The sequence below is a fragment of the Trachurus japonicus genome, chromosome 17 (assembly GCF_045865225.1).
Source record: "Trachurus japonicus isolate A0001 chromosome 17, Traja_1.0".
In the NCBI taxonomy this organism is placed as follows: domain Eukaryota; kingdom Metazoa; phylum Chordata; class Actinopteri; order Carangiformes; family Carangidae; genus Trachurus; species Trachurus japonicus.
Window position 1 is genome coordinate 32396336 of NC_140923.1, and position 15385 is coordinate 32411720.

Genomic DNA, 15385 nt, shown 5'->3' on the forward strand with positions numbered 1-15385 from the left:
AGTGACTGACAGACCTGTGTTTCAGACCAAACACTCTGTATAAGTGATTGCTGTCAGAAGATATAACTATTTAAGACTCATATTAACACAAACATTCCGCTTACTTCTGCTTTGAGTGTGCAGTTGCATAACTTCAGAAACCAATTTTACCGTTTCACTCCAAGGATATGTGCAAATTGTACTTCGACTTTATTCTCAACATTTTCACTTTATTCTCAGAATACATAATGAAAAAAAAATCTCCCTCTCATTTTTTTTCATGAGGGGCCCTAATACTTCAGAATCCAGATCGAGTGATAACAAAGAAATGGTTCACATTGTTTAACATAAAATAATAATTGAAGACATGCCTTTTTTTGTTGTTTTATTTAGATTCAAATGGAAACTTTTTTTCACACCAAGTACTTCCAAGTCAAAAAACACCACAGATTATTCTCCTGTTGTGAATCTCTGATTAAGTGCTGACATGGGAGCTGGTGAGCAGGGTTTTAATAGCATGGAGTGGACTCTTGCTCCAGTCCCCTGCATGGCATGCCTTCCCTGCTGGGTGCTGGGTTGTTGCACTGTCGGCTCCTAGACCTCGTTCCTCCACTGCAGGATGACCATGATGACCAGCAGCTCCAGCTGCCGTCAGTGGCTATATCTGTCAGAAAGGGTCACACGTTAGTTATGTCGATGTCTCAGTAGGTTTAGTGCGAAAAAGGAAAATCATGTTTTATGCAGTTTTTCATAAATATTTTGGATGCGGAGAACTAACCTGTTGGCCTCAGAGTGATCTCACAGGCCAGTCCTCTGTAGCCAATAGGGCACACACATTCACATCGTGTACCTGTTGACAAACACAACGATATTTTCTTATTGAAAATAGTTATACTGTACATTATATGTCAGTGATGGATAAATATAATATCTTTAAATTAAAACTAAAGCTGGAGAATCAGTTTGGAGTGAAAAAAAACATGTAGGTTCTGTTTGAAAACTGAAAGGAACTGAGCAGCAGGTCAAAAATTGCTTTTCCAGCATTCGGGTTAAGTTTTCCAGTATTTTGTGCCTTATGTACAAATCTATGATGGAAGATGATAATTTTTAATAATCTTATATGGTGGATCTTCCAGGGGGGTCTTCCACACTGGCCCCAAAGATAGCGTTTCCTCAATCATCAGTGTCATGCCATGTCTCCCTATTGTCAGTAGTGTGTGTGTGTGTGTGTGTGTGTGTGTGTGTGTGTGTGTGTGTGTGTGTGTGAGGCTTTATTTGTAATTGCTTTTTTTGTTTGATTTTTTCTATGTTTCTATTTTCTTTTTATGTGTGTAAAGCACTTTGTGTTACATGTCTATGTAGGAAAAGTCCTCTATAAATGAAGTTTGATTGATTGATTGATTGATTGATTGATTGATTGAATATAATATAGCAAGATTCTCAAATGAAAATATCCACAGTGTGAACAAATCTCGCTGACTGTGACTGTGTGTGGACAATTAACAAAACACTGATTAGCTTGTCTGATGCTAATTTAGGGAGCTTTAATTAGCAGAAAACTGATAATGAACCTATCAATAAAATAAATTTGACCTATGACCTAAACATCAACACGTGGATCACAGCTCACATGGCTTTCTGAGAAAAATAGTCCTAATATCAGCTCTCCTCCTCCATTTCCCTTCTGGCCCCTCCATGGTTATCAACGTGTCTGCATATGCACGGAGAGGAGGAGACATTGTGCAGCTGCCTAAGTGTGTAGGATGGTGGGTTGTGGGTGTGTGTGGGGGGCTAATTACATTCGCCACAAAAGATTTAGTGATTATGAGCTCTTAATTCATATTCATATTTTGGGAGTACAAAAAGACCCAGTGCTGAAGAAAAAAGATGTGCCCCTGTTGGTGGCATTTGCGTGTTCAAAAATATTCAGAGGAAGGTATCCGCAGCATCATGCTTCAAATCTACATCTGTGCCTACCAGTAGTGCATTTTTTTTTTTAAACATACACTGAGGGAAACAAGACAGTGGAAAGAAAAGCACAATTGTATGAGATCTCGTTTGATTCAGTTTTCTTTTTTGCTTTTTCCATTATATCTATTTTTTGCAGTTTTTAATTCCTGATTTCTGTGCAGCACATTAAAGACCTCTGTGTATGATGCAATGATAAATAAATTTGCTTTGCGTTGGCCGAGCTCGCCTGATACATTGAACTTTCTGTGAACAAATGAAGGGCCGGCGGTACTTTCAGTGGAAGGGACAAACAATAAGATGCCCTGGCTTACCTTTCAAGACGGCCACTCCATTGTTCCGACAGGGGGCACAGCGGCACGGGCTAACCTCTGCCATGTACTCGGACAGAGCTCTCTTTAGGTTTCTCTTCAGAATAGCATCATCAGCAAAGTCTCTGGAGGTCACCAGCTCAAACAGCGGCTGAGTCTGATGAGAAACAAGTGTCACAATTAAACCAGGATCGTGTTACTGTTGAATTTCACCTCCCCTGGCCAGGAGTTTTTTTCAGATGGAGCCAACTGAGGAAACTCTCAGGTGTTGAAACTTGACCCTGCTGTACCCAGACAGCCTTGTTGTACTTGGCATGGCCTGACGTCTGTTTGTTTTTCAACATGCTATTGATTGGCTTAGCTGTAATCGGGAGACTATTTTATCACAGCTGCAAAATGGAGATGGAGATGGATGAAAGAAATACAGAAAATGTATTACGCTAGAGTCACAAGAGATTTGGGAGACAAGACACAGATAAAAGAGCGTTAGCTACAGTACAAGGGGGGGGGCTATATCATGTTACATGAACGAAAACAGTGAAAGAATGTGAAACTCACTTTCATGCGAATGAAGTCAGGGTTGAAATGCACAGCTTCACCCCACAGCTTCATTAGTTTCGGTTCGGGAAGCTTTTTAGACACCAAAGCAGTGATGGATTCACTATTACCACCTTTTACTTCGGCAAAAAAGTCCTCCACCGCGCTGCCACGTACCGAGTCATCTGCACAGAGACAGAAGAAGACCTTTAGCATTTTAGCATCACTCCATGTTGCAAAAGCGTTTCATAAAACATGAGACCTCACCTCCCATCTCATTCAACAGGCCATTGCACTTTCCACCTTCCGCTCCCAGTGACACATAAACACCCTTAATGTTGGCTCCAATGTTGACGCCTGCCTGGACGCATTTTTTGTAGTCTTCCAAAGAATAATCTAAAAACAACACAACTCAGTCATGGAGGGGTTTATTTTCTGTCATATGTGCATCATCCTTCTCAGACTTGTGCCATGAGGAGAGGTATTTCAGTGTCATAGTGTGTCAGTGACAATGCCCAGTGACTCCAGTTTGAGAACCAGTGCTTCATTACCTGACTTTTCGAGCTTCTCCTTGTTCAAGATGATGGTGTGTTCATATTCTCCCCCAAGTCCAGCCTCTGTGATGTAGTGGGTGCCGTAGTCTCTGAATATCTGTCTGTATTCTCCGTACACATACGCCTGTGGCAAAGAGCGCAGGCGCTGCAGGAACTCAGGGTGAAGCATCAAATCGTCCGCCTTCAGCATGTACTGGGCCAATTCCAGTTCTGCTTTGGCCCTCACGAAGCTGTTAGTCTGAGGGGAGAATCAGTGGGAGGCAGGTGAAGGACACCTAGCTTGTGAATTTTCAAAAGGATTTTGGAAAATCTAAAAAATGTCATAGAATTTTTTTTGGTTTGGTTTGGTTTTCAGATAAGTGGGTGCACCAGCGGATTGTAAGGACGTCAGGAGAGAAGAAAAAACAAACACCATCTCACCTTGCCAGAGGCTCTGCGCATCTTCCGAATTGAATTGGTTCGTTTTTCATCACTGTAGTTGAAGCCAAATTCAAACACGCCAGGAACGGCAATGCCAAATGAAACCTTGGTTTGCCTTGTACGCTCAAGCATGCTGTTGTCCACATATTCAGAGTATGAGGTAAAAGACTGCGTGACCAAATCAAATGTGCCTCTTGTCTGTGGAGCGGAAAAATGTAGCTTTTAAATGAGCGGGACCTTGTAATCTTCAAACTATGGAATGTGAAAAAACATTAAAGATTGAGATGAAAACTAATGGAAAGAAATGGAAATCATGATTAGTCCAGTTTAACTTAAGGAAGCAATTAACACAAGGAAAAGCTTATTTAATAATAAGTAATAATGCAGTTATAAATGTTAATATTCCATTAATAAGTGCTAAATGAGTCAATTAATTAATTTTGGTCCAGATCTTATGTAGTTTTTTTCTGGTAAGTCATCAAATGTTCACTTCAACTGATTAGTGGATGATCTATTAATCATTAATCAAGCCATTAATTACAGTAGTTATGACAAAGTGTGTGTCGCAACAGAAGTGATTATAATTTCTTCAGTCAGCTCAGACTCAGGACTCTGACTGCTGGTTATTTCCACCTCTTGAGTGTACTGTTGCAGGTTGTAAGGCTTCCTGTATCTGACGTTGGCGATGTACTGGGGCGAGCAGCTGCCAGCATAGTATCTGTTATCAAGCACTACTCCCTCCAGCTTACTGTTCAAGATGTTGATTCTGAAAGATGAGTCAAGACGAGCATTATCAATGAGTAGACATAATGTGCTAAAAATGAAATCTCTGACCGAAACTATTAGGAATGTGACTCACCCTTTGGCAAGGTTTTCTATTCCCCAGTACTCCTCAGGCTCTGTTCTGCAGGGCTTGGTAACCCTCCCACAGCCCACTTCATCTGACATGTCCCCACAGTCATCCTCCCCACTACACTGCAGAGTTCTGTGAATACAGCGACCTGGCAGAGGGAAAAGCTTTGGCTCATTCGCTTTCTTAAGTGATGACAAGTTCAGCACAACTCTTATGCCTTTATTGTAAATAGAAGCATTAACTAGCAGCAGATCAGATTAGCTTAGTGTAAAGGTTGGAAGCAGTGGGGAAACAGTGAGCCAGGGTCAGTCCATAGGTAAAGAGTCCATTAAATCACTTCACTAAACTACAACTTGTTTTTTTGGCTCCTTACAGATGTTATCTGCTGTTCCTTAGAGGGGACAAGTTTATGTGGGGTTATATGTCTACGCTAATAAATTCTTTCTCTACGGGAGCTGCCTTGGTGTGCGGATTTTTATTCTTTATCCAGGTTATATGTCTGACTCTTTCTCGGCTGTGGATGGTGAGTTAAATGACCTTCAGAGCCATTTTTAGATGATGAACTGATGAACTGTTTGCCCTGCTGCTATTCTGATGCCAAGATAATCATCTGCTGATGGTACGTGCATATTCACAAAAAAGCATATAGGCCTACTGTACAGTAAGTGTATTTACTGAGATATTGTACTTACCCTTAAATTAAGACCAAAGCTCCTAAATGCAAAATAGTTTGACATTTCCTGACTGGGATTTAGAAACGACTCACTCACAGAAGACACAGATTATTAATACTCTGCTGTGTGTGACTTGGATTTTGAATCATTATTCCACCGTAACACAAAACACTTAATGATTCGGTATATGATACCTGTTTGGGCGCAGAGGAAACCTTCACACAGAGGAACATTGTTGCATTGGTAGCGATCAGAAACAACACAGGCCTCCTCCTCCCGGTCGTGATAATCACACCGCTCCCCTCCAAACTGAGACGGTTGGGTAAGCCTAGAAAAGCGATACTGGATGGTTGAGAGAAAAAAAAACACAGAAATAGTTAAGAGAAACACAGAGGAAGGCCCAACAAATCCCAGTGAAGGTGCTGGAGGAGCTTTGAACCTCTTCCTGGGAACTTAAGCCCCTGAAATCACATTAGTGGGCTGTTTTCACTTTGTCATTAAGGTTATTAAGGCCCCTCCTTGTAAAGTGGATGAGATAGAGCATTTAAGTACATCATCTGAGACCTCTGCCAGCGGCGACGGTCTCTACCTCACAGCAAAACATTTCACACCACTGAATGCAGTGTTTTAATTATTTCTCTGTCTTACCTGCATCCACATCAAATCTCCTTCATAATGAATGCTGCATTATGAGTGGTGAGATCAATTTATGGCCTGTAGTTCAGTTGGATATTAAGTGTCTATATTTAGCTCACTGCAGTTCATAGCACTTCAGTGTATAGGCTAATTATTATTTGAATGTTGAATCAAGGTTAATGGTTTTTAGTTGATGGGAAAATGAAAATTTGCTTTCTTATTGAGGTAAGCATATGGGAGGTCTTAACAGCCCTTTGATGTCCAATAACATTAGCAAGTACCTGGCCTACTTATAGTAGGTTAGCACAAAGACAGGAAACAGGAAACAACTACATGGGGTCTTTAATGGTAACAATAGTACACTTTGTTTTGTTTTTTCTGTATGAATTAAACAATTGGTGAACTTTGTACTGATTGTTTCTTTTGGGTAACACCAGGCTAGCTTTTTCAATTTGTTATGCTAAGATAGGTTAACAGGATGATGGCTCCACATGTATGATACAGACATGAGTGGTATCTATCGACTCATAGCTCCTGGTAAGAAACCGATACCTATGTAAAATATTCCCCAAAATGTTTCCCAAAACTGGTGAATCTTGGGGCTTTTCAACTTTACAGGGGAAAAGTAAACAAATTACAGTTAGTTATTAATGAATGCACTGCAACTTAAATGCATTTCCAAACACTGCCGCAAACACTCACAACTCCTGCAAACACATGACCATACTGCAGTGCAGACTCAACGCAATGGAGGTGACGACGAAAAGTGAGGGACAGTGGGGTGCACTTTTGTAATTGACATTAGAAGATATGAAGGTGCTACATGTTTAATAAGGTGAATTCGTTTTTTTTATTAAGACATAACTTAGATACTGTTGCAAATCAAGCATGCACTGTAAGAACACCAATGTAGGCTACTCTCAGCTTAGTTTTAGTCAGTAGCCAGGTCTGTCAGGTTTTTGTGTCCCCTGAAACACCTGTTTTGACTTTTTGCCATGTGTTTGTGTATTTGCAAGGTGCTGTGAGTGCATACCTTGTAAAATTGATGAAGTTGTTGTTGTTGTTCTCAAGTTGCAGTGCAATGAGCTAATTTAGAGTCACATATTAACCAAATGTGTATGCTTATAGGCTGAAGTTTGACTGGTGATATGCAATTTTCTTCTATATTCTATAACTAGCCACAGTCTGGTTGCTGTATTCATTACCTTGCTGACCTAACTGAGATTTACTGTGGTCATGTGCATTTCATTCTGGAGCATTCTGACACATTCAGGCCATGTAGGCTGTTGTGGTTGTAATGTTCCCCCATGTTCACTATCACCTGCCCAGTACCATCATGCATACTTACTCTTTTCTTCTGACAAATGTCACATTGAGACCATCGGCTCCACTCTGACATAACACAGTCCAAATGCTGAACTACCACCTGCTCACCCACTGAGCGAGGTTCACGAACACTGGGCTCCTCATCGTTCGCTGACGTGATGCCGACTTCACTGTGACATGTAGAAGAAAATCACGGAAAAAATATCTTGCTAAATCAGTCTGGAATCACTTTTGATACCTTTGCAGAAACTTTACAGAGACTTGTCTTTGACAGCAAGACAGTCACATTAATGAACCTTAATGAAAATCATCAGACAAGAAATACAGACCATCAATTATATTAAACACATAAAACTGCCATACCTTAAAAGCACCAGGATCAAGATAACATGGAGAAGACAGCAGTGCAAACGGAGTGCACTCCTCTGTATCAGCACAGAAAACATGGTTGTGTATCATGACTGACTGCGCACAAGAAGACAACACTGCTGCTCTGTCTACGTAAACACACACTGATCGATACTGGCCTGGATATGAACTCATCGGTGTCATTACACTCAGAGGTGGAGCTGAATACACATTACTACTGCAGGCCCTCAAGACCCCAAAACTCAGCATGGGGGCTCATTTGCAGACAAAACTACAAAGGTTCTCTAACAGCAACATTGTACAAATCCACATGTCTGGATGTCTTTTCAGAATATCACCCATTAAAATCTCTATGGTGGATAATCATAAGATAAATATAAGCAGTTCTGTGATACAACTGGAACAGTGACAAAACACACTCTGGATCACACCAACAGTGGTGGAAGAACACGGCCTTGCAGTAACGTGAATTCCTGTCACAAGGCTCGTGTGGGGAAATCATGATGTTTGTGTATTTATGACCTTTAAACTTTGCTCACCTTTAATTCCGAGTTCAGTGTGACAAAATAACATAACTCAGCTATTTTGTATTAACTGAATTTCCCTAACCTTGCAGTAAGTCCACTGGCATGAGGCTGCCAGACTCTTGTCTGTACATGTAAAGACAGCAGTGGTGGGAAGCGATTTCATATTATTTCTCCACAACATTTCAGTGGGAAATGTTGTAACACACTACGTTTATTTGACAGCTGGAGTTACTAGTTGCGTCTCACATTACAAAAACCACAGGATGAGCTAATAAAATACACTCCGTGGTAAAAGATTTAAATGGAGGTATCTAAACTTTTTTGGCTTGTGATCTCTTACAAAAAGCAGATGTCTGTGAGTTGTTCATTGTTTCACAGAAAGTCATTTCCCCCTCTTAACTTCTCAGATGGTTTCATTAAAAAAGTAATTTCAAGGGTCTTTCATTTCACAACAAAAACAAAGACAAGAAAAAAAATCTAAAAATACTTTCTGACTGTATGGTAAATTTAAGCCGTTAACATATAATATAGTTTTCATCCCTTAAGTACACACAAATACACACACTCATTTACGTATTTGTACGGGAACATCAAATTAGTATATCATTTTTGGATGCTGTATTTCAATGACAGAGTGTTACTTTGCATGTCCTGTGGTAAACAAACACATGTAATGATACTGATGCTGATGTAGCACATCTGTGGTCACATGGCAGTGACTGAGTGTGCATACTGGAGTGTTAGTGTGAGGAGAGCAGCCTCTGTTGGCTCATTAGAGCGATGCCTTCAGGTTCAGGAAAGACAAGGACACTGGGCAGACCAGTGGGAATCACATGATATTTTATTTGTGACTGAACAGTGGCATGGGTACAGTGTATGGGGAAGTCATAGACGTACAAAAGTCCTTTTTTTTCTCTTTTTCATGACAATTCTTAATTCCATAAATAAAATTTACAAAATATTTTGGACTATTTCTCATTTTTCTTACACGAGCAGGGGTACAGTTAGGCTACCTTTTTGTTACTGTAAGTCTAGCAATTAATAGTGATATCTCTATTGTTCATATTATATAAAGTTACCTTTATTTTTGACCATTTTGATTCGGTGGAGCAGACCTACAATATGCCCAAGTGCTTTGTTACAACAATGACCTCTTTACTGTATACAATGACCTGACAAGAAGAACAGTGATTGACAAAAACAAAACAAAAACAAAAAAACCTGATAAGGCATAGAAATGCACTCTACTGTCTCAGTGCTCGTGGTTTTGAAGCCATGTCATATCAGAGTGGGTTTGTTCTGCTCAGTTATTCAAGAAACTAAACAGAGATATGATTTTTTTTGAGAGGGAAATTGTAAACAATGCGACCTTAGTTGGAAATGCAAAATATCTAAAAACAAAGAGATGCAGGAAAAATCTGCCTCCTGTTACTAAAATAGTCTGACCTTTTTTCTTTTTTTTTTCCAGAAGTAGCAGGATTTCTGTTTCAACCCCTTTTGTTTCTTTCATCTCTCAAGTTCACAATGAGTGAGACAGATTCAGCAGGCTTTATTTTGAGTGACCATGTAACACAGATTCACAGTTCATACCTCACCAACTCAACAGAAACATTTTCAGAAATTAACCAGAAAAAATTAGAAAGAAAGAAAAAGAAAAAAAAATGGCTGCCAAAGCGAAACAAACATCCAGACGTCAAAAATGGAGGTGCTGGTAGGGCATTGCTTGAGAGAAACACAGGTAGTTGGCATCCAAGAGGCAGAGAGCTATCGTATGGCACAGAGGCTCAGGTACGGGGGGCTGGGGAGTTTCTTATTTACAAAATAGATGTTTGGCAAATTTTGATTTTAACATTGACGCTTCCGAGTCATTTTGATATCTCTGATGACTCGGTGTCATCAACTAAGAATTCACAGCTTATAAAATAAGAAAAAAAGAAAACTCATATCATTTGATTTGTTTCAGACCGAGGAGGAAGCTGCAGAGAACTGAGCTGAGTCAGCTGAATCCACATTGAGTCTGTTCATGCAAATGGACGAGTCGGTGGCGCAACACTATGAGTACATTTGGCAAATCCATCTGCTGTGCACAGTCTTTGCTGGTGGCAGTTGACATACTGAAGGTCAACCACAGGACGCTGCTCCCTCTCCAACGTCTCCGGAAAAAGAAAAAGAAAATAATTTGCATCATCAGTGTCACCCATGGCCTTTTCACGTTCCCTCACAGATAGAAATCCATCACAGGAGGAAGCGGTCGCCTCCTGTTGTAGGTTTCGGTCAAAGATCAAAGGTCACTTCCTGGTTGAAAGGTTATTTGATTGGACGATAAAGCCAAAGTCTGGTTGTCATGCTGAGGAGTGCAGTACAGTATGTGGCCTCTGGAGGAAAGCAGATCCTAGGATAGCCAGCTTATTACAGAACTGCCGAAATATCCTTTAAAGGTTGAAAAACAAAACAAAAAGCAAAAACAGAACAAGTCTGTGTAATCCAGCTGTGTGAGACGCTGCTGTTCACAGTCACACTTCTCTCTCTTTGTCTCTTTTCTTGAGCTTCTGTCTTGGCCTTGAGAGCTTCATCCCCTAAAAAAAAGGCAAACAGCAACAGCTTACTAAGTGTGAAGCCGCATGAGTGCAGTTACACATCTCACCTTCAGGGGGCAACATTGTGCCTTCCTTGTCTTTAAATTGGGTGACGTAGATGGGCATAACGACTGAAACATTGAACTAAAGCAAAGCTCTTTCCCAACAGGCAGCAAACCACTCATCCACATAGAGGAAGGAGACACATGAAGGGGACAAATGGAAATATGAAGCAAATAAAGAAACACAGGGAGACATCGGAGATGAAAAGACCAAAGGAAGAAAAGACATGAAAATGGCACAATATGAAGAGCGGAGGAAACTACGGTGTACCCACTCAGTTTGTTGTTCTCTAGCTGTCTTCCTGTGGACAGGTCTCATCCTGCGTAGGATCAGGATCAGGATCAGGAGCTCCGCTGGGCTCAGGAGAGACCGACCTCGCCACATCAGAGCCCTGAGAGAGAGAGGAAGAGAGAGGCAGAGAGAAAAGACAAATCTGTATTCTGAGTGTTATATAGTTATTGAAATCTAGAGTGTGGAGATTTTTCCTCCCACATTTTCCACAAAAACCATCAGACATTTAACAGCAGCTCTAATCTAATCAACACACTTAGATCATCTTTGACCTTTCATGCTTAATTGACTTGACATTTTTCTGAAAAAGGGTAAAAATCAATGCTACTCAGTCGTATTAATCACATGACATTCTCGGTGTAATTACATGTGATGTAGCAGAGAGCACATCATCCATATGACAATAATAGATAGTAGCGTCGCGGCGGGCAGCTGTTAAATCAAATCCACCACTCTTTATTGACTGGGATGTGACCCCTCGGGTGTCGGCGCTCACCGATTGTTCCTCCTTGGCGCTGCTGCTGGGGTCGCCCTCGGGGTCGACGGGGGAGTGATCTGTGGGGGGGTCACTGGCCTGGGATGGGGGGCAGTCAGAGGAACAGCTCTGATGAGGGGCTGGAGTGGATGCTGCAAAGACACACGATATGAAACGTACGGTAAATTCAATGGAAATATTCATGAGGGTTTCAACTTTGATTTGCACATTCTCCCAATGTTTACTGTTTCATGCTAATCTGCCCTGGGAATATGTTTCAATATCAAGCAAGTAACACACATAACGTATACTGAGAGGTAGCAGATTTAAAGTTAGATCATGACCTTTATTGCACATCATCTCTTCTGCTTTTTTTCCTATTAAACCTGACATTCTGAATCCCATCAAATAAAACACAACACAACTTTGTCTGCCCAAAGGTCACTGGAGTTTTTTAGTCACACAGTTTTCGCTCTCTCTTTTTTTATGAGGCACAATACTGAAAGGAATTTCAATGTAAACATTTAACCTGATGATGACACTTTATGGATCACATCATCATGAGTGTTTCATCATGTGAAAAATCCAAATGAATATATATCAATGGGATAAAATGCTATAATTGATATTTGAGGCACTTGAAAAATGCTCCATGCTATTATTATAAGTCGGAACCATGATTAAAGGAACTTACGAGATTCAGTGGACGGTGAGGTGGAGGTGCCCGGGCTCAAGGTCATCCTAGAGAGATCAAGGTCGCTACAGCTCCCTTCCTCTTCCTGGGCAGCAGCAGACGAGGGCGGCAGCAGCTGACTGCAGACCAGTGAGTCCGGTACGCTCATGAGGCCTGGGGTCCCACACCTGCTCACCGCTGCTGACGCCACGCCAGGGCCCACGCCCGACGTAGAGGGGCCCTCGCCCGCGTCCGAGTCCCCGCCGAGGCCCTCTCTGCCCAGGCTGAGCTGCCTCTGCAGCAGGGCGGGGTCGGCCGTGTGCTGGGGGCTGGTGATGGCCGAGGACGGCGCCGAGAGGTCGCAGGCTTGGGGGCACATGGTGGTGATTGGAACCAGGCCTTGGAGCATGGCAGCTGGGATGGCATGGCCCCCCACGCCCACAGTCTGGGCCGGCATGTAGGCCGCCATGGCCGCCCACTGCTGTTGAGTGGCTGGGAAGATGTTGGCCTGGCTCCAGATGAGCGGCTGGCCGCCCGGAAGGACCTGAGCCACCTGGAGCGGGCCCTGCACCGGGAAGGCCAGGGTCTGAGCCGGGGCCGGGAACGGCTGCTGCGCCCACTGGGCCGCCTGCACCGGCCCCATGGTCATATAACCTGCAGATAGGAGACAGGGAAGGAAATGATAAAAGGATATTACAGCGGAAAAAGGAAGTCACGGCAATCATTATTGTTATTACTATGAGCACAGAATACATTTTGCCTCATGTGATTACAGGTTCAACACATTGATTTTCAAAATTACTGTCTGTTCCTCTGTCAATACTGCTGTTTTACAATCTTTGTGTAACAATAAGAGCTATTTAATGCTTAATCAATGCTTAAAGGTGTTTGGTGAATTAAAAGAGACCACAGTAGGACTGAATAACGCAGCCCATTAGCGACAAGTCACATACACCTTTCATTCCAGCTGAACAACAGCCAAGCAAATAATATGTTTTTACACAGTGTTCCTGTTTTCCAAAGAGCCATATGCTTCCGTTGATTTCATTTCCAGACTTACAGCACAAAATGGTAAAAAATGTAAAAACAATATGAAGAAAAAACACCCACACAATTATTACTGAATGTGTTTTTCTGATTTATGTTAATATTACACAGGAACACAGTTGTAAGCAGGGACTGTTTTGAAAAGGCTTCACTCTTGGAGTGTTCCAGGAAAACAAAGTGAGATTTGAGGGTCAGCTGCTAGAAAGCACTGACTTCATATGTTTTTTTTGTTTTTTTTTTGTTTATCACAGACAGGCACACTTGGAGAAAGGGGAATGATGAGAGTTTGTCTGTTTATTGCAATGAAAGAGCCACTGTTGCTGTTGTTGTTGTTGTTGTTGTTGTTGGGCTTCTGTTGATGCTGCTATGTTGTTGAATGCATAAAAAAATGCCTGTTAGCCAAGTGCAGCATTACGATGGAGAAGTTGATTATATGTCTCCAGGAAAATTCAAGTCAGTAAAGATTTTCATTTTACACTGAAATAAATAAAAACAATAGAGATAGGAAATCTTTCTACTTGAGATATACTTTTCTAAATGGTAGTCTAAAGCAGCCTTTCTCAAAGTGGGTGCCGCGGCACCCTGGGGTGCCGTCTGACTGCGTCAGGGGTGCCGTGAAAAAAATTACCACTTCTGACATTTCATAGAATACATTCTTTTTACATATAGGCCTATGCAAAGGGGCCGTGTCCACCGGACGCCCTTTTAGCCCGCCCTCGGCGGAAAAAAAAGCTCTCGGGGCTTCTCTTTTTTTGTCGCGGCGCTCAGAGCGCTCAGAGTTGAAATAATCAACTTTTGGAACAGCGCCGCACTTATCAAGCGGCTCGGACGTGAGGCGGCTCGTTTCTGCAGTGTTCAGAAAGAGAGAGAGAGAGAGAGAGAGAGAGAGAGAGAGAGAGAGAGAGGGAGAGAGAGACCGCTCCGTTGGTCACGGGTACTCAGAGCAGTGTGTCCACCGGACACAGGACGCTATGAAAAAAATGTCGTACAGACAGGCACACATCACGAGTCACACCCCCTCCTCTCTCCGGTGATCTGTGTCCGCTCTGTTCCGACTCCGGTGCGTTTGATGTATAAAAACACTCTGCAGTGACAGGGGGAAACTCTCTGATTGTTCCTAACGGAGTCAGAATGGAGCGGAGACGCCGGTGGATGTTCATTTGAGCGCGTGCCTGCGCTGCGCGGATGTAGACCTTTCTCTCTTCCTCTCACATTGCGGATTATTGTGTGCGTGTGCGTGCATGTAGGCTACAGAGGCACCTGTGCACCCTGCATTTACAGTTTGTATTATGCTCTGTTAAATAATAGCCTACTGTCCCATCTAAATAAACAGGACATTTAGCCTACATTTAGGCTGCAGTGTCATTTTGAATTACATTTTACACAGGGGTGCCCTGAGATTTTATTCACTTTTGAAAGGTGCCCTGACTGAAAAAAGTTTGAGAAACGCTGGTCTAAAGCATTGCAAACTGGAATTAAGTGATTGTGGGCTGAATGGAAAAATTATAATGTTATGGGTTTTATTAAAATATACAATGGCCCTAAGACGTCTGGGGTAAAAGACACACAATATGTGGTCATCAGATAAATCCACATTCTGGTCAAATCATCAAACTAACCATAAAAAAACAAAAAATCCAATCCAATCAATGTTTTTTTCTGCAGTATATTTGACTCTGGTTGAGTCTGGGTAAGTACCTGACGGCACAGACGTGGGGCTGAACGGGGCGTACATCTCAGCAGGGTTGTGTTGCTGCTGGCGGCTGCTCCTGCTTGGGTCCAGTGTGTTGGCAGGTGATGGAGGCATCTGGGAGGCAGAGCACACATGGACACACACACAGATGTCACAACTATCAAAGTCACCCAAAAGTCACTGTGCTGCACATTTATCTTTAATCTGCAGCACTGTGGCACATTCAGGCCAATTTAGATCTCTGCAGCCGACGAGACGACTGAATTTACAGATAAAACCTGATTTGTGTGTGTTCCCAACTTTGCGAACCTAAAAGACGGTTTGGTTTGACACGTGTGGCCGTATACTCACCGAGGGAGGGGTGGACATGTCGCCGAAAAGATCAAAGTGGTTGATGTTCTGTGAGTTTAACC

General features: G+C 42.2%; 2 protein-coding genes across 3 annotated transcripts in view; both read right to left on the reverse strand.

Annotated features, from left to right (window-relative positions):
- Nucleotides 1-276: 276 nt before the first annotated feature.
- c8b (complement component 8, beta polypeptide) lies at nt 277-7712 on the reverse strand. Its single transcript, XM_085805188.1, has 12 exons — nt 7622-7712; nt 7281-7428; nt 5491-5638; nt 4629-4770; nt 4403-4535; nt 3770-3967; nt 3347-3587; nt 3063-3191; nt 2817-2980; nt 2262-2415; nt 758-829; nt 277-643 (listed from the first exon to the last, which is right to left on the reverse strand). Exons 1-12 carry the CDS (start codon nt 7702-7704, stop codon nt 489-491), a joined length of 1767 nt encoding a protein of 588 aa, XP_085661314.1. The 5' UTR covers nt 7705-7712; the 3' UTR covers nt 277-488.
- Nucleotides 7713-8980: 1268 nt separating this feature from the next.
- The window catches only part of dab1b (DAB adaptor protein 1b), a 28108-nt gene continuing 21703 nt past the window's right edge, over nt 8981-15385 (reverse strand). Inside the window, exons 9-14 of one of the 2 annotated variants that reach the window (XM_085805189.1) lie at nt 15324-15371; nt 14978-15086; nt 12254-12886; nt 11581-11711; nt 11068-11184; nt 8981-10730 (exon numbers count right to left, since the gene is read on the reverse strand). In XM_085805189.1, the coding sequence (XP_085661315.1) occupies nt 11083-11184; nt 11581-11711; nt 12254-12886; nt 14978-15086; nt 15324-15371 (1023 nt within the window). In that variant the 3' untranslated portion in view covers nt 8981-10730; nt 11068-11082. Of the gene's footprint in view, nt 10731-11056; nt 11185-11580; nt 11712-12253; nt 12887-14977; nt 15087-15323; nt 15372-15385 lie in introns of both variants that reach the window. The other variant, XM_085805191.1, reaches the window with a different exon arrangement.

What these genes read in the sequence shown, in the direction of transcription:
- c8b (XM_085805188.1), bottom strand. Translation starts at nt 7,704, where the DNA reads ATGTTTTCTGTGCTGATACAGAGGAGTGCACTCCGTTTGCACTGCTGT. An exon ending in ACATTTGTCAGAAGAAAAGA is followed by an intron (nt 5,639 to 7,280) that starts GTAAGTATGCAT and finishes TCAACCATCCAG; the next exon opens with TATCGCTTTTCTAGGCTTAC. An exon ending in ATAGAAAACCTTGCCAAAGG is followed by an intron (nt 4,536 to 4,628) that starts GTGAGTCACATT and finishes CTCATCTTTCAG; the next exon opens with AATCAACATCTTGAACAGTA.